The sequence below is a fragment of the Uloborus diversus genome, unplaced genomic scaffold (assembly GCF_026930045.1).
Source record: "Uloborus diversus isolate 005 unplaced genomic scaffold, Udiv.v.3.1 scaffold_1228, whole genome shotgun sequence".
Taxonomy (NCBI): Eukaryota; Metazoa; Arthropoda; class Arachnida; order Araneae; family Uloboridae; genus Uloborus; species Uloborus diversus.
Genome location: NW_026557908.1, coordinates 15829 through 41810, shown reverse-complemented (window position 1 = coordinate 41810; position 25982 = coordinate 15829). Strand labels below are relative to the sequence as shown.

Genomic DNA, 25982 nt, shown 5'->3' with positions numbered 1-25982 from the left:
GAGAGAAAAAAGGAGGAAATCCAAAAAAAAATTCGTAAAAAGGATGATAGCCAAAATAATTTCGGATGATATCCAAAACCGCATCAAAATAGAACCTGGAAGCCAAGATATTTAAAAATTCAATAAAAAATGGCTCATTTACCAGTTTTAAAGGTAACATGTATTGAATTAAGTATAAGTAATAATTTTGTACAATTTGCTGCATTGTACCATTTCTTGCAAGAGTGTTTATTCCTAAATAAATCTAAATTTTGAAAAAGAGGCAACAATTTCTAACCCCTGAGATCTTGAACAAAGGGTTGGGGGAGTCAGAGGTCAATCTTGACTGCATCACACAATAGTGTCAACTTTTCATATTTTTTAGACAAAAATGCATTTTTTTCATTAAAAATATTTGAGTTTATAGTGTTAAAGAGTGAGAACATAAATTTTAAAATTAGGTCTGTTTATAAAGTAAAAATTTACAAAAGAGAGAAAAATCGAAAATTTCTTAATGTGGTAGAACATACTGTTTACAGTAAGAATTGAAAATAAATAAATACATATGAATATAAACGATTGGTTATCTTTTTTCTTGCATTGGAACCTAAAATCAGGGTTCATACTCTATTTGGATGAAAAAATTCCATGACTTTTCCAAGACTTTTTCATGACTTCAATGAAAATTTTCATGACCTCGTTACAGGAAGAGAATAGCACTATTTAATCTCAAACTTGGTAATATTTGGAAATGAGCACTAGCAAAACGTCTATATGAATGCCATCATTGATGGCACTTACTCGTAATGGAAAAAATATAAGTGCACACTTAAAAAACTAAACTATTTGTTTGATACAGTGAGAACAAAAAAAAAAGGAAGAATAAAGAAAATGACGCTGTTCTACTCCCCCCCCCCCACGCCAGATTTATCATTTTATCTGAATATAATTACCGTAAATTCCCTGATTTTTTTCTTTATGTAACAGCTTAAAAATACTTTGACCTTGATCGACATTCTAATTAATTGGGTTGTATTCTTTATGCCAGTTCAGTAGTGCTTTGTTCTTGTCCGAGTGTGAAGCTATTCTTGAGTTGTGTTTTGAGTTTCTTTGTGCGAATTCTCCTGAATTCATTCATTACAGTCCACTATTAAATCGAATTTTTGTGAATTCTGTGCTTCATTTCTTATTCATCACTATTCTTATTTGTCTTCATCATATAAATTTAAGTAAAGTAAAAATGCAGTGAAGCGAATATGATGATGCTTAAATGTCTAATATATTTTTTTAAAAACAGGCAGAATGATATTGAAGGTTGAATGAGTCATCACTAAGTTTCAATAAATTTGCTTCAAAAGTTACCTTTTAGTGTGAACAGTGCCTTTAATCATCCACGTAACTTGACAGTATTTCGTTTCTCTAAAGTAAAGCCACATAGTTTAGTTCTTTATGTTTCTAAACCAGATCTTTTTAGAAAAAATCATTCAGTAATGAATCAATCTTATGATTCAAAAGTATATTTGTTTTGTTTACAAATTTGCATATTTTAAAATGCATATAAATTAATAGGTTCAGAAATTCCAGAATACGTTTAATTCCTGACAGTGAACATAGCAGTGGGTCAAATGGATTAGTTTTGCGTGCTGTATATTGGGCACTCTGTTTTAGAGCATTAGAATTCCTCTTTTTTCTGTAATCTATCGCCTGACTTAAGATCTTTATTTTCTAAAACAATTAACAAATTCAGATAAACTCTGATAAATTTAATAATGAAGTCCTTACGAGTGATGGAATCGAACTCGCGTGCAATTGAATTGCTTTTTTTTTTGAGTGGGCGTGGCAAAACTAAGAACGTGAAATTTTGCTACTACAGAATACGTAACATAAGAAGTGTTGAAAATAACAGAAAATTAAAAATAAGTGATGTCCAGGCAGTAAAATCACATCGCAAAAAATGGCAAGCGGCTGCGACAGAAGTGGATGCAATGAGATTTCAAAATTCAGATTTGATTTTTGGATCGTTCAATTTTCCACTTTTAATATTTTTTATGTGCTAGACTGTTAAATCACTTAATATTTCTAATGCTCCTTTAGCTACTGTTCTTTTCTCTTTGTTCAGGACATTTTTCCATGACTTTCAATGAAAATTTCAATTTTCCATGACTTTTCCAGGTCTGAAATTCTGTTGTTTTTTTTCCATGACTTTCCAGGATTTCCATGACCCGTACGAACCCTGTAAAATTTGTCTTGAAAAACTTCCTAATACAATTTCGAAATTTAAAGAACAACTTGCAGCCGCATCATTTAATCATGAAATTTCAAAACTTTTAACAGGCTGTAAAGCCTAAACGGTTTGAGATTTATCATAAATATTTTTTACACTTTCTTAAATACACCAAAAAAAGTACATGCCAAGTTTCAATAAAATTCGAGACTGTGGGTGCTATGCCACTTTTTTTGATTGACTTTTGCATTTTTTCAAAACTAAATTAAAGAAATAAAAATATTATTGAAATGATGAATAAAATAAGCAGATATACGGTAGCATATAGTAAAAAAACATCCAACATTAAAAATAATTGAAATATTTACAGGATGTAAAAAAGATTGAAATCTCAAACGAGGTGTGGCATCCTCAGATATGTGCCCGTTTTGAATGCCGCGAGTCCACTTCGTGAAAACAATCTCTTCAAGCAGCCGACTGAGCTCTGGGTTGACGGGACATAGACAGCCATTTCTTCTACGCCTTTGTGCCTTTGTTGGAATACCGCTTCTAAATAAAGGACTAGACTGTCTGGCACCACTTCGGACAGTTTTAAAATTGGGTGTGACGAGTTTGCCTGACAGCCCTGGACGGTGTCCGTCTTTGTCGTTGCCGAAAAACCGCAGACGGGGAGGTGTGCTCCATGTTAATGAGGGGCCGGTCGACCAACGAATCCGGGCCTTGGTTTCTTCTACAAAAACGACGTAGCAGTGTTCGTCACCAAGTTTCCACCAATGGGATATTTTAAGGGGGCTTAGTTGGCAAGCCCCGTGTCTTCGAAAAAGACCTCGATCCACACTTTTAGAAAGCAGATTGCTCTAGGACTTGAGAGAAACAGGTGCCCTTAGGCATTCTCCGGTTTCGTTGGAAACCGTGATTTTTTTTGAGACCACCACTGAGGCAACTGTGTTTGCCGGCATTTGTAACCCCATCAATGTAACGATTATTTTTTTTTTCTGTAAATAAATTTTTTTTTGTTAATTTTAAAAAGGGGTTTAGTCCTTCCTTGTTCGTGTTGTGACTTGATTTAATGAAAAGATTGGATTCGTTAATCTTTATTTCTGTGACTCACGACGTCACAGCTTATTTGGTGGCAGCGGGTGCGATGATGTTTCAGAGAAATTGAAACAGACCCATGTTACTTTTGGTCTTTCTATTTTTATGCAATTTTGAAAGATAATTCTTTTTAAAACTGTAAGTACTTTTTACATAAAGTAGTCCTAGAGCTGATTGAAACCTATAAGATTTTGTGTGTGCCATTCCCCCAAATTGGATTTGGATTACTCTGATGTTAAAGACGGACGCAGAAAAGGGTGAGTCCGGTCTTTGTTTCTTGGTTACCGATGAGGCAGCTTTAGTGGGTTTGTTTTGAGAGAATTTAAGCAGAGTAAAATTGTTTGTAAAAATTTTCAATGTTTTCGAAAATAGAATTGGACTAAAGGTTTCTTGTGAGAATTAAATTCTGAGTTAGACTGCAAAAGAATTGTTTTGCAGATCTTTGCTATTTCAGTTTGGAAAGGAAAGTCATATAAATTAATGATTTATTTTGACGATATAGATTTCAGGTTAAGTAAATCTATTGAAATTGATCTGTAGAAGATATTTATGTGCATGCTGTTTTTGTGATTAGTTGGATTTTGCATGAAATAAATAGAGTTTTGCTTGTGAAAAAAAAGGGAACGCTCTAAAAATCTCATTTAAGCAAAATGGGTTCTTTTCTTTTTGAAATCGAAAAAGATAATCTGAGAAAGATAGCCTCGGAGTTTGGCGTGGAAACGTCTGACTCAGACACGCGTCGGTACATAGTTAAAGCGATTGTTGGGGCTACAGATTATGATGAAGAATTTGCAAAATCGACTTGGAGACTTTTGAAAGAAGAGATAGAAAGGGAGAGAGAGCGGGAAAGAGAAAACCTAGAAAGGGAGAGAGAGAGAGAGCGGGAAAGAGAAAAACTAGAGAGAGAATGTCGGGAAAGAGACAAAGAAAGACAATTTGAACTAGATAAACTGAAACTAACTACCGCAGCAGAAACGGTTAGCTTGAGTTCAAATGGGTCAGCGAGTACAGATACTTCTAGGAGATCAAATTTAAAGCATCTGGTCCCAAAATTTGACCCGAAGCAATTAGATGTCTCGTTATTTTTTGAAATTTTTGAGAGACAGGCTAAGAAAGAGGAGATAGAGGAAGAGAGGTGGGTTTCCCAGCTTATTCCTTTGTTGCCCCCGGAAGTAGCAGAGCTAATTGTGAAGGAACCCCTTGAGAAAAGCGACGATTTTCCTCACATGAAGCGCCTGTTAATGAAGAGGTTCAAACTAAATTCTGTGGAATTGCGGATTAGGTTTGAAGAACATAATCGGAAGTTTGGTTCCTCCTGGGCAGATCTCACCTTCGAATTAAGAAGCTATCTAGACAATTGGCTAGAAACCGCGGAGGTAAATACATTCGAGGAGTTAAAGGAGTTATTGCTCACGGAGCAGTTAAAAAAGAGAACCCCTGCTGAGGTGAGGGAACACTTTTTGGACTCCTGGGAAGAATTCCGTAAGGCGTCAGACCTCGCCGAAAGGTTAGATCACTACGAGAGCCTTCGGCGTACTTTCAAAAAATCGGAGGGAAAACAAAACGACCCCAAAACGCACAAAAAAGAAAAATGGGTGAAAGGAGGAAATGATCCGGCAAAAACTAGCAATACTAAATCGGAAAGTGCTAATAAGAAAGAGCCCCCCAAATGGGAAAAAAACAGTAATTTCGAAAAAAGGAAAGAAATTGTTTGTTATTTTTGTTCACAAAAGGGACATATAAAACCCAATTGCCCTGAATTCAAGAGAGCGCAAGGGGAGCAAATTAATCACATTGGTGACACTAAAGAATTAAGTGAGTGTTTTGCCCCTTACCTGAGTACGGGGAAAATAAATGGGGAGGTTCGGAGAATTCTCCGAGACAGTGGGGCTTCCATTGACGTCTGTCCCCGCAGTTGGATCGAGACAAAAGATTTTACGGGAGAGTATGTCTATGTAAAACAACCGCTGGACGAAGAATGCAAATGTTTGCCATTGGCCAAAGTTTGCATAGAAACAGAAGAAGGTTGTGTGATATCTAAAGCGGCAGTTAAGACCACTGATAGTGACTCAAAAGTTTATCTGTTGGGCAACAGGACAGCGGAATTGTTTTTCCAGTTGAAAGCAACTCCCCACGAAGTTGTAAACGTGGTAGAGACTCGGAGCGTCTTACGTCAGCGTATGCGTGAGGAGAACTTGGACCCTGGGACTGGGACTCTAGGGAATTCGGAGATAGCGAGCGCGTTTCCCTCCTGCGAAGAAGAAGGGAAGGAAATTTGCGGTTTACCCCCCATAGAGCCTTTTGAGGGATTAGCGTTAGCTGAAATAGATTCGGAATCGTTCGAGAAAGAGCAGAAATTGTGTTCGGTTCTAAAGCCCTTGTGGGAAGAGGTTTCGAAAGGGGAGGGAAAGGATTTTAAATGCATGAAAGGAAAACTGGTCCGTCTGAGTAGATCGAAGCTGGGAGAGGAAAGGGTGCAGCTTTGTATACCATCGAGTTTGACAGAAAAAATTATGAAATTTTGTCATGATGGCGCGTCAGGCCATTTGGGTGCTACAAAGATGAAGGATAAAGTGTTGCGTCATTTTTTTTGGCCGAATTGTTATGCGGAAATTGAGTCGTATGTGAGGGCGTGTGATGCTTGTCAACGCGTAGGAAAGAAAGGTGATCGGAAGAAAGCACCATTGAAACTTGTGCCGATAATTTCGGAACCTTTTTCCTGTGTAAATATTGACGCAGTTGGACCACTTCCCGTATCCACAAATGGGAATAAATACCTAATAACGTCCATTTGTATGGCCTCGAAGTATCCCGAAGCTATACCGGTGGCCGATATTAAGTCTCCAAATGTGATAGATGCTCTGTTGAGCACGTTTTCGAGGACAGGGTTTCCCCGGGAGGTACAAAGTGACCTAGGGCGGTCGTTCACTAGTGTTTTAACGACAGAGTTTTTCGAAAGATTCGGAATAAAAGTTAGGCACTCCTCCATTTACCACCCTTCTAGCAACCCAGTGGAGAGATTTCATTCATCCATTAAACGAATAATAAAAGCATTATGCGTGGAGTCGGGAGAAGATTGGGAGAAGAATTTGTCGTTGGCTTTGTTTGCCCTTCGGACGGTAAATCATGAGAGTACGGGATTTAGCCCCGCCGAGCTCGTTCATGGAAAAAATTTGAGGACACCCCAAACCTTGCTCTACGAGCATTGGATGGTGCCAGAAGAATCTGACCCAAATGTGGTAGAATACATACTAAATTTGACCAACCGTTTAAAGAGATGTCAGGATTTGACAGTAAAAAAAATGAGTGAAATGCAGTTACGAAGAAAAGCTTGGTATGACAAGAACGCTGTGAAGAGGCAATTTAAGGTGGGCGAGCAGGTGTTAGTATTGTCGACAAATAAAGCTAACAAAATGGCAGTGAACTGGATAGGTCCAGGAGTGGTTACGAGCAAAATCTCGGAAACTAACTATGTGGTCGACGTCCCTGAGAGGAGGGACAAATGCACCATTTATCACGTAAATTTACTTAAACCTTATCATAAGCGCCCCGAACGAGTAAATTTAATAATAGAGGAGGAGGGGGAAGATGTCGAGCAAGAAGCTGAGATCCCTTTTCCCTTGCCTGACCCTACATATTTTGATTTACACGAGATGTTGCGGGTTAGCAATTTGGAAAAACGCGTGTCGGAAAAACAAATAGATCAATTAGGGAAAGTACTTCAGAAACATAAAAGAGTGTTTTCTTCAGACCCTGGGTGTACTAAATTGGTCACGATGGACATTGAGCTGACCAGCGCCGACCCCGTGAGATCGCGACCCTATAGAATGTCCCCACGGCAAACTGAAATAGTGCGTGAGGAAATAAAAAGACTTTTAGATCTGGGAATTGTAGAAATCGGGCAGTCCGACTATACTAGCCCCCTAATTTTAGTGGAGGTGCCTGGGAAAGACCCCCGCCCTTGCGTAGATTATCGTAAGTTGAATGCAATTACGCGCACTGAGCTTTTCCCCTTACCAAACATTGAGGAAGTAGTTGAGCGGGTGAGCGCAGCGCCTTACATAACGCTGATGGATTTAACAAAGGGATATTTTCAGATACCCCTGACCGAAAGAGCAAGCCGTTACGCGGCTTTTGTCACGCCCTTTGGGACGTATCGCCCAAAGAATATGATGTTCGGATTACTCAACGCTCCATATTATTTTGTAAAACTTTTAGCGCAAGTTTTGAATGGCTTTGAACATTTTACGGCACCCTACATTGATGATATAGCCATATATTTGCAAAGTTGGGAACAGCATGTGATCGATGTGGACAAAGTGCTAGAGCGATTGGGTGACGCAAAATTAACAGTAAAACCTTCTAAGTGTCGTTTCGCACAAGATAGTGTCCGGTTTTTGGGGCATGATGTCGGTTCTGGGAAGAGATCTCCGAGCGAGGCGAAGTTAAAAGCCGTGCAAGATTTTCCAACCCCCGCGACTAAAACGTTGATACGGTCATTCTTAGGATTGGTAGGGTATTACGGCAGATACATTCCGAACTTTTCCGAGGTAGCAGCCCCCCTAACAAGCGCATTGAAAGGAAGGATCAGAAAAGAAAAGGTAGTGTGGACGGATGAATGCGAGGAGGCGTTCCGTGCTTTAAAGGGAAGTTTACTAAAGAGCCCTATTCTTTATGCCCCTGACTTTTCGAAAGAGTTCATTCTCCAAACTGATGCAAGTGAGAGTGGAATGGGGATTGTACTAGCTCAGATGCATAATGGGGAAGAACATCCAGTTCTATATCTCAGTAAAAAGTTCTCGAAAGCTGAAAAAAATTACAGTGTTATCGAAAAGGAGTTAGCCGCTATAGTTTATGGGTTAAAGAAACTAGCTCACTATTAAAACGGCCAATTTTTCCGTATACAAACCGATCATTCCCCTATCACATACCTTAAAAAAATGATGGGAACGAATGCCAGACTTACTCGTTGGGCTTTATGTCTACAACAGTTCAATTTCGAAATTGAACACAAATCGGGGAAAAGAAATGGTAACGCCGACGGTTTGAGCAGACAGGAACCATAACGGGCCCCGAGGCTATTTGTAAAAAAAAATTCTGGTAAATTAACATACCTTTTTGGGTTATTTAATTTCCATTTATCGAAATTTATTTGGATTTGGTATTTATATATGTATTTTTTTTTGTTTTGGTCGAAGAAGTACTTGATCAATTATTTGTGTTAAATATTTTTGGGGATTTTATGCTCGAGAGTTTGTGTTACTTAATTTTTCGGATGACTATTAAGAACTTTAAAGGTTTTGGATATCATGAAAATCATAAAGGAGTATGGTGCATTTCCAAACTGATTAATGTAGCGCAGGTTAGTTTTGAAAATTTTGGCAATGACGAACAAAATAGGAGAGAATGTTAGGTCATGAGAACCTGATATTGGTTCACGGGTAGGGTGTCTTTGTTTTTTTCTGAATGTGTTCTGTTAAACTGAGGCTGCCTTTTCGGGAGTCTAGTTCACTGACCTGGGACACCCTCGTTTTCCTAAATGTGTTTTGGACGACAATGTCACCTGAAATTTGATGTGGTTGCACAACGAAATTTCCTTCCTAAGGGGGGAGGAGCTGTGGCATCCTCAGATATGTGCCCGTTTTGAATGCCGCGAGTCCACTTCGTGAAAACAATCTCTTCAAGCAGCCGACTGAGCTCTGGGTTGACGGGACATAGACAGCCATTTCTTCTACGCCTTTGTGCCTTTGTTGGAATGCCGCTTCTAAATAAAGGACTAGACTGTCTGGCACCACTTCGGACAGTTTTAAAATTGGGTGTGACGAGTTTGCCTGACAGCCCTGGACGGTGTCCGTCTTTGTCGTTGCCGAAAAACCGCAGACGGGGAGGTGTGCTCCATGTTAATGAGGGGCCGGTCGACCAACGAATCCGGGCCTTGGTTTCTTCTACAAAAACGACGTAGCAGTGTTCGTCACCAAGTTTCCACCAATGGGATATTTTAAGGGGGCTTAGTTGTCAAGCCCCGTGTCTTCGAAAAAGACCTCGATCCACACTTTTAGAAAGCAGATTGCTCTAGGACTTGAGAGAAACAGGTGCCCTTAGGCATTCTCCGGTTTCGTTGGAAACCGTGATTTTTTTTGAGACCACCACTGAGGCAACTGTGTTTGCCGGCATTTGTAACCCCATCAATGTAACGATTATTTTTTTTTTCTGTAAATAAATTTTTTTTTGTTAATTTTAAAAAGGGGTTTAGTCCTTCCTTGTTCGTGTTGTGACTTGATTTAATGAAAAGATTGGATTCGTTAATCTTTATTTCTGTGACTCACAACGTCACAGAGGCTTGCAAATTTCGTTGAAGCACGTGTTTGATATCGTTGGCATGATTCCAAAACATACGTTTTTGACAGATATCGCGTAGGATGAAGATTCGAAGGAGAAAAATAGAAAGAATAAGAAATCTGGGGCTGAAAATTAAAAACAATCTTATTTTTTTCCCGATTTTTGAGAAAAATAAGGCCTGAAAGGGGCAAAAAAAAAAAAAAAGGAGGAAAGGTTTAAAAACTCAACAGAAAAAGCCGGAATTCCGGCAAAAGCCGGAAAAATCTCATCCCTGTATATTGAAGAACTGTAAAACTTGGTGGCACATATGACTGTTGCATTAGATGTAAATGGTTGCCACGTTTCAACATTTGTCTTGTATGTTTTGATAAGATGGAGTAAAAATGTTTCAAAGTTATATTTATCTGCAATTAAAGAATGAAAATGCACAAAAAATGATCAAAACTCACATTCTAATCACAGACATTAAAAATCCAAGTGTATCTTGGGATCAGCAGCTGCTATTTTGGCAAGAGTCTTTTTCACCCGTAATGACGTCAGACGAGCAGAAGGATTATGATTCCAACACTCCTTCATCAACTTGGCCATTGAAGTTAAAGTCTAAATTTAAAAAAAAAGAAAAGGATTCCATAATTCTACTAATTTAATTAATTTAGATCTCATGTCTGATTGTTTTTTTTTTTTCCCCAGAATTTTAAAGCCTGAAACAAATTGCAATTGTGGTATTTTAACAACTGTTTCAAGTTTCAGAAGTTTCAGTCTTAAGAAGGAACTAGAAAGTACTACAATCAAAACTTGTTGATGAAAAATTCAGGGAAACAAGGTAATTATTTTATGTGATGCCAGCATTGAAAGCTGAAAACTAGGTAGGCTTATGCATAAAATTTAAGGGGGTTTTGCATGAATAAATATAACAAAATTTTGAGCGCGAAAGGGATTTTTAAAATATAAGAAGGGATATTGTAAACAAGGCTGTATATAACCCTAAATTCAGGGTTCAAAAATCCAACAAGATTCGAGGTTCAGAAACAGGGCTGCGGAGTCGGAAGGAAAATGGCCGACTCCGACCCCGACTCCAATTCCGGATTTTTTTATATTGTATTTTTTCAACTCCCTCTCTCCCTTCAGGGGAAGGGGGAAAACCTCTAAACAGAGATTGAAATATTAATTCCTTTTTATGAAAATTTCACATTTTGTTTTTTATTGTAAACCCAAGACGCATACAACGTTAGAAATTCAATTTAAAAATCAAATGTTTCCAATAATGAGTTAAAAAGTGAGATGACTTAAAAATCCCTTTTAAAAAAATAGAAAAGGATTACCTGTAATTTGCCCCGCTTTAATGTTTAACAAATAGATATTGATCAAATCGTGTGCTTTTAATTTTTAAAAGCTGTATCTTGAGAGAAAAAATGCTTTTTTTCTAAATCCAATTTCTTGAGAATAGGTGGTTTACCCCGGTTGACACCTATCTGGTAGATGACATCCAAAGTTAATTTCAGAGTTCTGAAAATTTTCGCGAATATATTTTAAATTATATTTCATCAATAAAATGTCAACGAAAATAGGGCACATATAAGTCAGGAGCTATTTTTACACAAAATGCAGCGGTATACAAATTTGTACGAATAGCTTTTACTATACCTATATTTCATCTTCGCTAAATTTTTAATTTAAATTTTATTGGCTGCTTTAGAATTAACCTTAATATGAAGATTTTAAGATTAACAGCAATAATTGAGTGTTGTCATCAAGAAATCATTTACATTATTTTGTTCCATACTTTTTAGTGGGAACCAAGCTTATTGAAATAGTCTTAATAAAGAAAAAAACATTGATTATTTCATTTGATCTTTTGGATTTGTGCTTTCGCGCCAGAACTTCTTTGAATTTGCCGATCACCCTTAAACGTTTCAATCTTAGCTATTGGCCTTGACTTACTAATTTGTTACGTTTCATTAACTATTTTATAACTGAGATTGAACAAAACACTATATTTCTATTTTTATTCGAAAGTGATTACTTGAAAATGTAGGCAACAAAACCATTTGCTGACAGTTGCTATTAGTTAAGTTAAAAAGCAAGCAAACTAGGGGACGGCTACTGAAAGTTCGGTAAGCACTCAAGTTAGCTGACAGCCATAACGGCAGTTATTTTCTCATTAGTATCTTTTTATACATGTAATCGAACCAATTGGTATTCAGTTTTTAAAAAAATACAAAGAGAGTCAGTAAAAAGGAAAGAAAAAAAGAAGCCCGGATTCGGAGTCGGCATGTTTTTCAACGACTCCGACTCCACAGCCCTGTTCAGAAAGGTTGAGATTACTACTATTACTTTGTACAAAAAAAAAACTTTAAAGGAGGTTGTGCATAAGTTAGTTTTCTCTTATAAATGATACAGTCGATTCCGGTTAATAGGACCACATTGGGACTTGGCGAACAAGATCTGTATAGTTTGACTGAACATTCTATATGCAAAAACTTTAAAAGCCTTTATGAGTATTGCTAGCCCCATATGTATGGGGAGCATACAAAGAAGAAAAATTGTTGCTTAAGAATTTTTTGCATTAAAAAATAAATTAAAAGAACACAAATAATCTTTTTACACTAGTTTGACAATGTGTTTAGACCAATATGGTTTTAGTCATTCTTTCCACACACACAGTCAGTATAGATTCCATTCAATAACCAAAAATAACTAAAAATGTGCGATTTAAACAAAAAAGTCATAATAAGTATTAATCGGTAATTGAAAATTACCATGAAGTGTAAATTACTTGTTTTGTTGTTTGTTTTTTATTGAAAAAATTTACATTTTTGAATGTGCTAACTAAACTGAAAAAATTTAAAATTTCACTGAAATTTTAATATTTGTTGGAACAGTGCCGCATGCAGTGGGAGTTTCGCTAATCATTTTTCTCCTCTAATATCGCTAATTTTAATCGAAAGTTACAAGGAACCATTATGAATTTTTATTGCACAGCTATTCAGTTCGTTCACCAACTTGAAACTCGCTACAAACGGGTGATTTTTAATTTCTTTTTCAATTTGTTCTCGTGTTCCTTGGTTTGATTAAATGGATTTTCAGTCATAATAAGCAAGTTATACTACGCTTGTGTAATATGATTGGTTTTGTTTCTTTAAGATTTGGTCCGAAAAAGCGGCTGGTCCCATTAACCATTGGTCCAATTAAGCGAATTCCACTGTAATAAAGTCTTTACAACAGTAAAGACTTGGGAAATCAAGACAAAAATCAGGAACCATTTACCCCATCCTTTGGGAAATACAAATTTAAAAAGAATGAAAATGAAATAAACATGTATCAAAAATGAGTGTTTTTGCGTTGGTAATAAAGTTGTAGTACATTGGGTTGGGATGAACTTATTTTTGCACCAATACAACAGTTTTCAAAAAAAAAAAAGAAAGAAGGTACTTTTCCGTTAAAGGTACGTTACTTAGCGCATTTTTAATTTTTGGCAATATTAATTTATTTATTAATATTGCAAATTAAAAGTTTTGTAGTTGGCGACATTTCACAACTTTAAAATTCTAAACTCTAAAGCTGCCATATACTTGTAGATATCGCCAATCGCTTTAAGCAATTTTTCTATTGTCATCAAGGTAGAGAGTAAACAAGTCGCCAAACTAAATGACGTACCTTTAAAACAGAAAAGTATTGAAAATCAAAAGGCAACAATTCAAATTTTGATATTCATACCATATCCGATGACCAACGATTAGGTATTACAGGTCTTTGCTGATCAACACACACAACTTTTCGCATGTCTTCAAAGCTTGGATCACTAGGCACACAATCATGAAATGGAGGCCTGTATTCCTCGGCAATGCCTGAAACATTAAGCAAACTTTTTAATCCGAATATAAAACAGTGTTTAAAATATTGAACATTTCAATAGGATAGGTCAATACTTGGGACAAATTCCTAGTCACACTAAAAAATATTACATAATTATACAGAAAGAATTATTCAACATATTTTTGATTTCAGTGATCATTATATTTTATAGATGCTACAGGATTAGTACTGTATGGATTTTCTGTAAAATCGTTTGATATCTAAAATATTCTGAAAAAAACATTAACTGAGCATAAAACTTCAACTGAAACAATTTTCTCACCTTTTTCAATTTTTATTATAAGTATTATCCGTTTTTCAAGAGAACAGACTTCACCCCTCCTCCTCAAACGCAGAGTTCCATTTTACGTGGAGGTGATCGGTTAGCAATCCATGCACTTCTAAATGAGACAACCAGACAGTCTTAACTTGGGCGTAGATTTTAATGTGCAAAAAATTCTTAGTGTCCCTTACATCACTTGCTTTTCTTGTCTGTTGTTATTTTAGTTATTCTTACATTTTAAAAACTGCTGCTTCCACAAAAAAATGCTATGATCCGAATATACCTTCTGCCGAAAACAGTGAAGTAGAATCATCCGATACCACGATACGAAGGAGGAGTAAAGTGCCTTTTCGTGGATAATGGACAATATACCTCTCCGATTTTCACAGCTTTCCACGCCACAGACTTAATACTTTTGTGGAAAAATAAACCACACTGCTTTACAGAAAAATGATTGTTTCAGGGTTGCCACAGAAGTTCAAGAATGAAATTCCCTCACATTTCCAGGTTTTCCAGTAGAAAAAATTCCGGGTTAATGAATACCCACTTGCGTTATTAAATACCAATACAACATATTTTTAATGTAAGTAAATCTACTTTATGAACCAAATAATGCTCAAAAAATTATCAGTAATTGTAATCTATATCTGGGTTAAGTGCAGACAAACTAAAAATTTAATTACATTGATTACAGAAGGACTGAAATCTCAAACACACTAAGGAATTTTTGGCAAAGCCATAGTTTCAATTTTGGCATGTTTCCAAAAAAAGTTTTAACCTATAAAATCAAAAATTTTGAGACTTTAAATGTTGTGAACATCATTCATTTCAGAAAAAAAAAGAAAAATGCTGACTGAAAGCCCTTAAAATACTAATAAGGCTACAGATGCATTGCGGAAAAAACTAGTAGTTTCTAGCTAAGTATGGCTTGGATATTTTCTTTTTTTTTTCAAAAGAATCAAAATAAAATGTAGTGATATAAACCAGAACTTTATGCTTATTGTATGGATATTTCTTTTCTTTCTTTTTCTTTTGTAACCTTATTACATTCAGTCTTCAAAAATGGGCTTGAATTTTCTTTCTCTCGCCTATCAGGAAAATTCGAATACCTGGAACGCGACATTTACTGTACTTCAGCATTAACTAATGGCGCAGTGGTTTTACCAATCAGATCGAAAAAATTGGGAAGGATTCCTTGACACTTTAGAAATTTCAATAATTTGAGATTTTTCCTGACATTTCCCTGATCATTTCAGGTGATTTTCATTTTCCTGACAATTCCAGGTTTTCCACATCTTCTAGGTGCGTGTCAACCCTGATTGTCTTCCTACTCTTTACAAAATTAAGAAGAGTATTGAAATCAATATACAGTGAAATCTCGTTACGACAAACTTCAAGGGACCACAAACTTTGTTTGTTATAATGGAATCCAAGCAATGTAATGAAAATTAAAATTTCATTGCATTGGTATTCATTGTAACGAGGTTTGCACTGTAGTTGAAAGGAACAAGTGTGCAACAACTTGACCAAGAAAATGATTGAGCCAATAAAATCTTGTCTGTGCAGTTGTTTCTAGCAGAAGGCAATAGAGTGCATAAGCGTATGTTGTCAATGCTTTGCGGAAATTTCTACATCAATCTTTTCTTGCCAAGGAAATCTTAACATCTTTCCTAATAATAAAGCTGAGAGTCTCTCTGTCTGGATATCTGGATCTCTGTCTGTCACGATCTCTGTGACGCCCATAGCGCCTAGATCGTTTGGGCGATTTTCATGAAATTTGGCACAAAATTTTTTTGTAGCATGGGGTGTGCACCTCCAAGCAATTTTTCAAAAATTTGATTTTGTTTTTTTTTTATTCCAATTTTAAGAAAATTTTACCGAACAAATTATCACAACATGGACGAGTAAATTACCAAATTATCATAACGTGGAACTGTAACATGGGCGAGCAAATTAACATAGAAAATTGGCGAGAAATTCATCATCCATTATTTGTAAATATACAGGCGAACCAAATGACCTTTTAATTTTCTACTAAGGGCAAAGCCATGTGGGTACCACTAGTTGTAAATAAAGGTGCAAATTTTATCTCAACATTTTCAAAACATGATGTTGCTTAAGTTTTTTTTTTACAGGAATAAAATTTCACTGATCCATGGATTGCTCAAATTTTAATTCTGCTGCTCTAATGAGTGTTTTTTTGACCTGGGGCCAGCAAAGTACTTATTTTTGAATCTTGTGCATGTTGGTGACTTTGATTGCATGTAAAATTGAATTAAGCTGTATGTAAGAGAAAGGCAGAAATATGTTGATATGAAGATCTGTAAAAAAAATAAACAACAGATAAAATGCATAAAAATTACCTCCAGTCAAACATCGTAAGCACACTTCCCACAAAACAAGTCCAAAAGCATACATATCTGCTCTCCGGTAGGATTCAAAAACAGAAGGATTTATTTTTTCTTCTAATACTTCTGGAGCCATGTATCTCTTTGTACCAACTCTATAATTTTCTCCAACATCAGTTGACCCTGTTGTCTGAGTGTGAGTCACGGCTAATCCAAAATCGGCAATGACACATGTCCTATTGTCTTTCACTAGGATATTTTTGCTCTAAAAAACAATAAAGTTTACACATTTCAATAAAATGCTAAAGAAAAGAACATTGAAAACACACTTAAAGAGAATAACAAAAAAAATTCAGGACTAATTTCTAATAAATTATTTTCAAAAAGCATGAGGAATAAAACTAAATACAAAATGGTTGCAAACTGGCAAATCCATTTAGGATTCATTCTTTTGCTTTTTTTTTTTTTTTTTTGCCAGATACTACCCAAGGACTTTCAAAAAGTTGCTTAACACTTTTGAGTACCAGCATGAGAATAAATGAACATATAAAAATATTGTATTCATGACTTGTGTTCCCAAGAAATTGAAACATTAAAACAGCAGATTTTTGTATACAATGAAACTCTGGTAACTCAACACGCAGATAACTCGACTGCCCCGGTAACATGACATTTACTTTTCTTATCATTGGCCCATGCTAATTTCAATAGTTGAAAACCTCTCTAACTTGAGACACATTTGCAGGAACTCTTATAGGTCAACAATCAATTGCTATTCTAGTCCAATTTTTGATACCAACAAATGTATATTGACCATTTCTCAGAATTTTATGCTGTGGTTTTTTGGTCAGTCAATCCTTTTCTGCAAAGCTCTTTTAGAGAATTCCATCTTTTATCCAGGGGAGACAGCCACCAATCTGTGCTGTTAGTGCAATTCTAAAAGGCTAGGAAAGGGTAGGATAAATGTATCTAGGGGAGTTCTCTGGAGAAAGAAGGCACCATGATATGTTTTTCAAACAAGTGTGAGCAGGACTTTGTATCTTTAACAGATGGCAAGAAGCTAAAACTATGCATTTATTCCTCACGAAGTATTCAAATAATATTAGTGATTTTATTATGTACCTTTGCCACCCCTATTTCAACAACAACAAAAAAAAAAGCCTATCGGCAATCAACTTACCAGAGCCAGATTATATAAAAAAGCTTTGATAAAGAAACGTGAATAAAAAATACTAACCTTTATATCACGATGAGCAATGGCTGGCTTTCCATCAGTTCCAAACATTTCGGTGTGAAGATGCACTATTCCAGAAGCAGCTGATATAACAATAGTCATCATTTCTTGAGCTGTCAGGGGACGATCATTCAAGTAGTCATATAAAGATCCATTTTCAATGTAATTCGTTATAAGCCACAATTGAGTGCAGGAATTGACTGATGTGACATCAGATCCCATGTAACCTAAAATGTTATCATGCCTCAACATCATGGTGCTGTAAATTTCTGTTTCCCGAGCCCAAGAGGCTTCATCCCGAGAGAAAAAGATTTTTACTGCAACACTTTCAGATTGCCAAATTCCTTTCCAAACTTCTCCATATCGTCCTTTGCCTAAAAGATTTTTAAAAGAAAGAAAGAAAAAAAGGTAAATAAAATTAATTAATTTGAATTTTGACATTTTGAATTCAAATTATGTTTTTCGCAATCACGAGTGTGTGAGTGTGTGTTTGTGTGGGGGAGGGGAGGTATGTGTATGTGTGTTTGTGTGTGTGGGGAAGGGAAGGTATGTGTAAATGTGTGTAGGCACGTGTGTTTGTGTCTGTGTGCAGGCATGAGTGTGTGGGTAGTTGTGTGTATGCCTGTTTGTGTATGTGTGTGTAGGTGTATGTATGTGTGTAGATGTATGTATGTGTGTGTGTGTGGGTGTATGTGTGTGTGTGGGTGTATGTGTGTGCGTGTGTAGGTGTATGTATGTGTGTGCATGTTTAGGTGTATGTATGTGTGTGTGCAGGTGCGTGTATGTATGTGTGTAAGTGTAGGACATTGACACAACCTGGAGACGGTTTTCGCTAGAGGGAGCAGCATCGGGAGCGGCCGGCCGATGGGACGGTGGTGCTGCAGAGGGAGGCGGGGGAAAAAACCAAAGGACATCAAAACAGTCAAGTGAGAACAATAAGCAATCGTGATTGCTCGAAAATATCATTATATTAAAAATTACTTTCATTTCTAGGGTAGTAAAAACTAGGGCTGGGGAGTCAGAGGGAAAATGACCAACTCTGACTCCGGAAATTTTAGAACCTTCGATTCCGACTCCACAAGCACTGGTAGAGTTGCAGACTTTGAAGATAAATGACCAACTCCTGGAACTTTAAACCTCCGACTCCAGACTCCGTTACCTCAAAATCAGTCTGTCTCCGACTCAGCAGTCCTGATAAAAACTGCTCTACTTCTCAAAGTAGCCTAATTTTCCTTCGTTATATTTTAAGATCAATTTAACTCTATGCTTACCCAATTTACAATTTTACCTAGTATTTAAAAAAAAAGTTTTCATTTTCCTTTTACTTTTTGCACTCAAATATGAAGTTTAAAAGCCTAACAAGCTCAGATAAAAACTGATTTGCAATAGGCAGGGAAAATATCATTTTAAGGGAAAAAAGTAAAAATTTGATTTAAACAGAATTTTTTCAGCATATCTTTAAAATTTCTAACATTTTTTTTATATCACTCAAAAAAAAAAAAAAAACATAACAAACGTAACATGTTTTCCAGACATTGACATGTACCACCCGATTAAATTTATTTTTTCTTTTTAAGGTTTTTTTTTTTTAATAAAAGTTATGAATTTATTAAAGCGATGTGTTTACCGGATAATAACACATACCTTTTAGATTCAAAATTTAACGCTCTTATTAAGGGACTATTGCATTTCTTTTACAGACAGAATTATATATTTTCAAAAGAATTCAACAAAACAGAATGACAGCATAGTTCGAAAAAAATTATTACCAATGCATTGGACTAATGTGATTTGACGTGCTAGGGTGCGCTGAATAAGCAAAGGAAGCCCGGAACCACTACCAGATGTTACTGAGTAGTCAAAAATATCCTACAAAAAGAAAAACACATGAATATCACTCTTTATTAGGCATTTGATGCCTTCTGAAAAAAATGAAATTTAGAAAGCAAGAAAGAAATGACTAAACTTCTGGCAAGAAAAATATGAAGATTGAAGATTTTGGATATGTTAATGCGAAAGAAAACTAGAAAACTTTTTGAATACTAATCCTTTATTTTTGTTGTTAAATTTTTACTGAATGGAAAATAGTTTTTGGACCTCAACAAATGATCAAAGCCTTAAAACCAGGGTTTGTAATTTTTTTTATTTAAAAAAAATTTAAAAAGTCGGAGTTTTAAAAATTTAAATTGGATTTTTTAAAATTTAAATTGGATTTTTTTAAATTTAAATCAGATTTTTTTTTAAAAAATTTAGATATTAATTACTTTACACTAATAAAAATAATATATTTCATACAATAGATGAATCCATTCAGCTTACTTTTAAAACTAAGATAAGTTCTATAACTATTCAATACATTTTTAAGATTTATAAATATGTTATAATACTTAGATAAGAAGTGATTTTGTTTTATGCTTTGCTTAAAAATGAGGTTTTAGTCATCATGCATGTTTTAGTGTAAAAGAATATGCTGAGCAATTACTTTTCTTAAATATTAGTGATGGTGTATAAGAAAAACTGCAAATTCTTATTTGGTTCTGTACTGAATTGAACTGTAATTTTGGAGTAGAAGCAATATTGCAAGAGTGAAAATCTGTTTCACACACAGAAAGAGGGATCTATGTAGTTTTGCCTGAAGATGTTAAAATTGTATAATGCAGCGTAGTTCAGTTCAGAGCAACACATTTCAAAAATGCAAGATTCATTCACAAAAATAAAATCAACTAATTTTGATTAATATTTCGTTAAAAAAATCACTTGATTCAAATCAATTGATTTAAATTATGATTTTAATCATGATTAAAATCAAGTTGATTTAAATCAACAAACCTTGCTTAAAACCCAGTCAAAACTTTCCATAAAAATAGGCAAATGGTTGTCATTTTACAACATTTATAGATAAATTAAAAATTTATTTTTGAGCAGCATAAAAGTTTGTTTGCAAAGCTCAATTAGATATACAAAGTTATCTAATTTAATAACTTTAAGTTCAACAAGGTAAAGTAAAAAAAAAAAACAACGTCAAAAAAAGAACAAATTGCCAATTACAGCAGACACGTGTTTTGGCGTTACAGGGAACGCCTTTTTCAATGCAAAAAGTAATGAGCTTATGGATGAAAAGACGCTTTTGTCGGATGTCTTTTCATCCATAAGCTCATTACTTTTTGCACTGAAAAAGGCGTTCCCTGTAACGCCAAAACACGTGTCTGCTGTAATTGGCAATTTGTGCTTTTTTTGACGTTGTTTTTTCTTACTTTATTGTTCAGCACAAAGGTATTTATTTATCTCAACAAGGTAGTTCAGGAACTATGAAAAAAATTTCCCAGACTTTTCCCTGATTAAATTCATCAAATTTCCCTGATAGTAAACAAAAACCAGCAAGTTTTACAGAAGCAGATGCAATCAAATTTTGATATAGATTAAAAATCAGGGCTAACGTGTAAACAACAGATAAAATGCATAAATTTTATTCAGCATGTATGTTCTAGTACTCAAAATCTAAGACCAATTGTCAATTCCCATGATTTTTGAGCATTTTTGCTGAAAATGCTGATTTCCCATAGCCAAATTCAATTATAGTTGAAATCCATGATTTCCCATGACTTTCCAGATGCGAGGACACCCTGTAAAATACATATTTAATTTAGAAGTATTTGGTCACTAATGCAGAATAAACCAACAGAAATATTAGTGTTAAATTCTGCTTTGGTGCAATGGCTGTCAAGGCCTTGTGAACGGGCACTTTTCCGATGGGGAATTTACTGCTCTTTTCGGAACTGACTCTAGTAGTACTGCCGCCCTAGGCGATAGTGAAGCCCCCATTTAATAATATTAATAATAATAATTATTATATTAATATAAAATAATAATAATAAAGCTGAAAGTCTCTCTGTCAGGAACTCTCTCTGTCTGGATATCTCTCGATCTGGATCTCTGTGACGCACATAGCGCCTAGATCGTTCAGCCGATTTTCATGAAATTAGGCATAAAATTAGTGTGCAACCTTGAAGCGATTTTTCGAAAATTTGACTTTGTTCTTTTTCTATTCCAAGAACATTTTATCGGGCAAATTATCCTAACGTGGATGAGCAGGGCCTGATTACCCATAAGGCTCAGGAAGCTTGAGCTGCCCCTCAAAATTAACAGGAGGCCCAAAAATGACTGAAAATTTTCAGTTTCTGCTTTTGAATGTATTTTTTAATGTAGTCAAACCTTGGCACTCGTTAAATAAAGAATTTGGAAGAATTTTAAAAAGTGAGGTCACAGTTCATAAAATAAGGTAGTAAGCTATTTTTATTTGTGAAATTTGCCCCAATGTGCTACAATATACTTTTGCGACATTTAATAAATTTTATGAAGTGATTAATCAGAAACACCAACTTATCTGCTGTGAATAGGAGTAAAAATAAGTGTACAAAAGTTCAATACCTCTGGGGGGGGGGAATAAACGTTAATTGGAAGTCTGCTTGGCCGTTTTTGGTGTGAGTTTTGTTTCAATGTGCATGAAATTTTGAGAAAATATGTACTGAAAACAAAAGAGGGGGAGCCTTGAAATGAGACTAAGCTTCCCCTAACTTCAGATGTTAATCGAGCTCTGTGGTACGAGTAAATTACCAAATTATTATAACGTGGAACCGTAACATGGGCGAGCCATTTAACATAGGAAATTCGTGAGAAATTCATCATCCATTATTTGTAAATATACAGGCGAACCAAATGACCTTTTAATTTTCTACTACGAGCAAAGCTGTGTGGGTACCACTAGTATATTGATAAAATAGAAATAATAGTAAAATGCTAAAAATTAAAGTGACTTTCTAGTTAATTTCCAAACTGGGTTTACATATCCAAGCACTGGTACACACTTTAAATTATCTTTTTTGATGTCAAAGTGGTGAATCTTATAGCGATGAAACAGATATTTGTACTTAAAAAAAAGTTTCAACTTTGAAATTTGCTGCCCCTAAAATCTGCCACCCTAGGCGGCTGCCTACCCCAGGCTCTTATGATGCAAAATTTTGTGAAGGGGACGCAAAGCAGACCCAATTCAGGTCTGGATCGACCTCTGAATATTTATTTAAATTATTAAAATACACGAGAAGTAAGATAGCAGTAAAATTATGGTAGTTTAAAAATATGTGAGATATATTTTTAGTGTACAATTACTGTCAATTTTTTCAGACTTTTCTTTTGGGAAAGCATATTAGATTTCTAAGAAAAAATTGGAAAAATCAAATTATTTGTAAACACCCATCATTTAAAAATGTATCACTGTGTTGGAATGTCAATTTCTAAGACATAATATCAGCAAGTTGAGACATTTCCTGCTTTTCCACGAAGTCATGAAAGACCTAAAAGATAAATGTTCGAGTACGTAAACTTAGGAGGCAGTGAGAAGAAAAGCGATGTAAGTGGACATTTTCAAGCTTTGAGTAAAATGTGTTTAAAGTTTCAATCTTATGTAGACTTTCATTGAAAATCTTTTCTAAATCTTGCTGTATAGAGACCTACCAGGGCTACTAGTACTATCTCTCACACCAAGACAGAGGAGAGGTTCACCTACCATTTGTGTACTGGTTATCACCAAATTTTTAATTTAAGCATTTAAATCTGTTTGCTTCTCACTGCCTTATGTATACTTTAGATTGACATATTGAATACAGGAAAAATGTTTTTTCCTTAAAGTTATGAATGTCTAATCAAATGTTTCAATAGTAATAAGATTCATAAATTTTAATATAAATTTTGTTTTTCAGAATTGATCATAATTTTGAAATTGGTAAAAATCATGGTAAAATGATGCGTTGTACAGAAATCAGGCAATAATGACAGAATCTTGAGCTCTTAACTTTTCTGCCTCGCTTCTATACTTTTGTCAACCACTTAAAATATACAGACATATTGCTGGAACAAAACATAGACTTGGAGAGCGAGGGGACACAATTTATCTCTTTACCTAAAAATAATATTTTCGCATACTTTCAGATACTTAAGAATACATTTTTGAACATTTATAAGATTTTAATTACAAAATTTAAAATCAGGTAACTTTTACTGACCTTTAAGTTGCTATCATCAGTAACAACTCCTTTAAATTCATCCTGATAAATGTTTTCCAAGTCATTGTGGCTAACTAAGGATGCCATTCTCCTTTTATGAAAATGCCTCAAAATGAATACGACTGCAGCAAGAATTAAAAAAAGCACAAGAATTGGAGCTATTATAAACTGAAGGATTTTAACTACACTATCAGAAGCAGCATCACTCTCTGGGGCTGAAAAAAAAATGATTTGTGACAGATTTGTGCAATTAAAAATGCTTCTTAAACACTTAAGATATGCTAAGAAATACATGCCATGTTCGAAATTATTTGGCTGAAAAATAACATAAATGAACAAATTTTTTTTAATCACGATACGTGAACTAATAAGAAAGAAAATAAAATGTTTATATTTGGGCAGATGTTTACATTGGTGTGCAAAAAGATTTTCAGGTTTCATACTCTATTTGGATGAAAAAATTCCATGACTTTTCCAAGACTTTTTCATGACTTCAATGAAAATTTTCATGACCTTGTTACACGAAGAGAATAGCACTATTTAATCTCAAACTTGGTAATATTTGGAAATGAGCATTAGCAAACGTCTCACAGCCTCATTGAAGCACTTACTTGTTGTGGAAAAAATATAAGTGCACACTTAAAAAACTAAACTATTCTTATTTGTCTTTATCATATAAATTTAAGTAAAGTAAAAATGCAGCTAAGCAAATATGATGATGCTTAAATGTATGATTTTTTTAAAAAAAAACAGGCAGAATGATATTGAATGGGAACAAAGGTTGAATGAGTCACCATTAAGTTTCAATAAATTTGCTTCAAAAGTTACCTTTTGGTGTCAACAGTGCCTTTAATCACCCACATAACTTGACAGTATTTTGGTTCTTTAAAGTAAAGCCACATAGTTTAGTTCTTTATGTTTCCAAACCAGATCTTTTTTGAAAAAACCATTCGGTAATGAATCAATCTTCTGAGTCAAAAGTATATTTGTTTTGTTTACAAATTTGCATTTTCAAATGAATATAAATTAATAGGTACAGAAATTTCAGAACACGTTTAATTCCCGACATTGAACGTAGCAGTGGGTCGCATGGATTAGTTTTGCGTGCCATATGTTGGGCACTACTGTTTTAGAGCATTCGAATTCTTCTTTTTCTGTATTCTGTCGCCTCACTTAATATCTATATTTTCTAAAACATTCAACAAATTAAGATAAACTCTGAAACATTTAATCATAAAGTTCTTACAAGTGATGGAATCAAACTCCCATGCAACTGAATTGCTTTTTTTGAGTGGGCGTGGCAAAACTAAGAACGTGAAATTTTGCTACTACAGAATATGAAACATAAGTGTTGAAAATAACAGAAAATTCAAAATAAATGATGTCCAGGCAGTAAAATCACATCGCAAAAAAATGGCAAGCGGCTGCGACAGAAGTGGATGCAATGAGATTTCAAAATTTAGATTTGATTTTTGGATCGCTCAATTTTCCACTTTTAATAGCTTTTATGCATAATACTGTTAAATCACTCAAGATTTCTAATGCTCCTTTAGTTACTATTACTTTCTCTTTGTCCAGGACATTTTTCCATGACTTGAAATAAATTTCCATGACTTTCAATGAAAACCTCAATTTCCCATGACTTTTCCAGGTCTGAAATTCTGTTATTTTTTTTCCATGACTTTCCAGGATTTCCATGACCCGTACCAACCCTGGATTTTACTGCTCCAATTTGAAAAATCAATTGCATAGAGAAGGTTTAGTACATAGAGAGATTAATTTTAAATTCAACAAAAGATAAAATTGAAAACCTGTTTTATTTTTATCAAATTTATGAATTTATTTATTAAATTTTACAATTGCATGGAATGTTTTCCTAGATTTCCTCTCAATGCTATTGCAATAAGCACACACACACACACAGTTTGAAAAATATGGAGCTAAATACTATAACAGGGTCACTCCATCGTGACAAATGTAACATTCAGATAATCTTTTTCATAGCATAACAAGAATTTTAAATGTTTAATAATCATTTACTTGTAATTTTGCTGAATTTTGTAAAAGAATAAAACTTCTGTGTGCATAAAAAGAAAAAAAAAACCACACACACACACACACACACACACCCACAATGAATCCCATCAACTGGTTTTTGAAACAAAATTACTATACTGTGACGAACGTAACATATTCGCAACCTAGACAATTTACATGAAATTCAGCTCTCAACTTTTATAAAGTTCAGGTGGATATTTATGCAAAAACAGTACTATTTTCAAACCTTAACTTTATTTATCATGCATAATCATTTTTGCTAATAATTTAACAGAAATGAGTATACTGCCTTTTTCTCCGCTTTCTTGCTCTACTTTAAGCATTAATTTGAGCTGTTTTTTCCCCAGTATACTACACAAAAAGCTTCCACAAATTAGTGTTAAAAATTGAAGTTAATTCTTGGAAATATTATGCAGTGACATTAAAAAAACAAACTTATTCAAAATACACATATCATTTATTTTTAACTGAAAAAAAGGTTTGAAATATGCAGTGTTTGCTTCAAACA

The 25982-nt window shown here is 34.8% G+C and overlaps 1 protein-coding gene across 1 annotated transcript in view; it reads right to left on the bottom strand.

The window, feature by feature from the left end:
- The window catches only part of LOC129232520 (activin receptor type-1-like), a 44517-nt gene that overhangs the window by 2774 nt on the left and 15761 nt on the right, over window positions 1–25982 (bottom strand). Inside the window, exons 4-9 of the mRNA XM_054866660.1 lie at window positions 23417–23631; window positions 19127–19226; window positions 17361–17731; window positions 16139–16388; window positions 13355–13485; window positions 10087–10237 (exon numbers count right to left, since the gene is read on the bottom strand). Coding sequence (XP_054722635.1) covers window positions 10103–10237; window positions 13355–13485; window positions 16139–16388; window positions 17361–17731; window positions 19127–19226; window positions 23417–23631 — 1202 coding nt within the window. The 3' untranslated portion in view covers window positions 10087–10102. The remainder of the gene's footprint in view (window positions 1–10086; window positions 10238–13354; window positions 13486–16138; window positions 16389–17360; window positions 17732–19126; window positions 19227–23416; window positions 23632–25982) is intronic.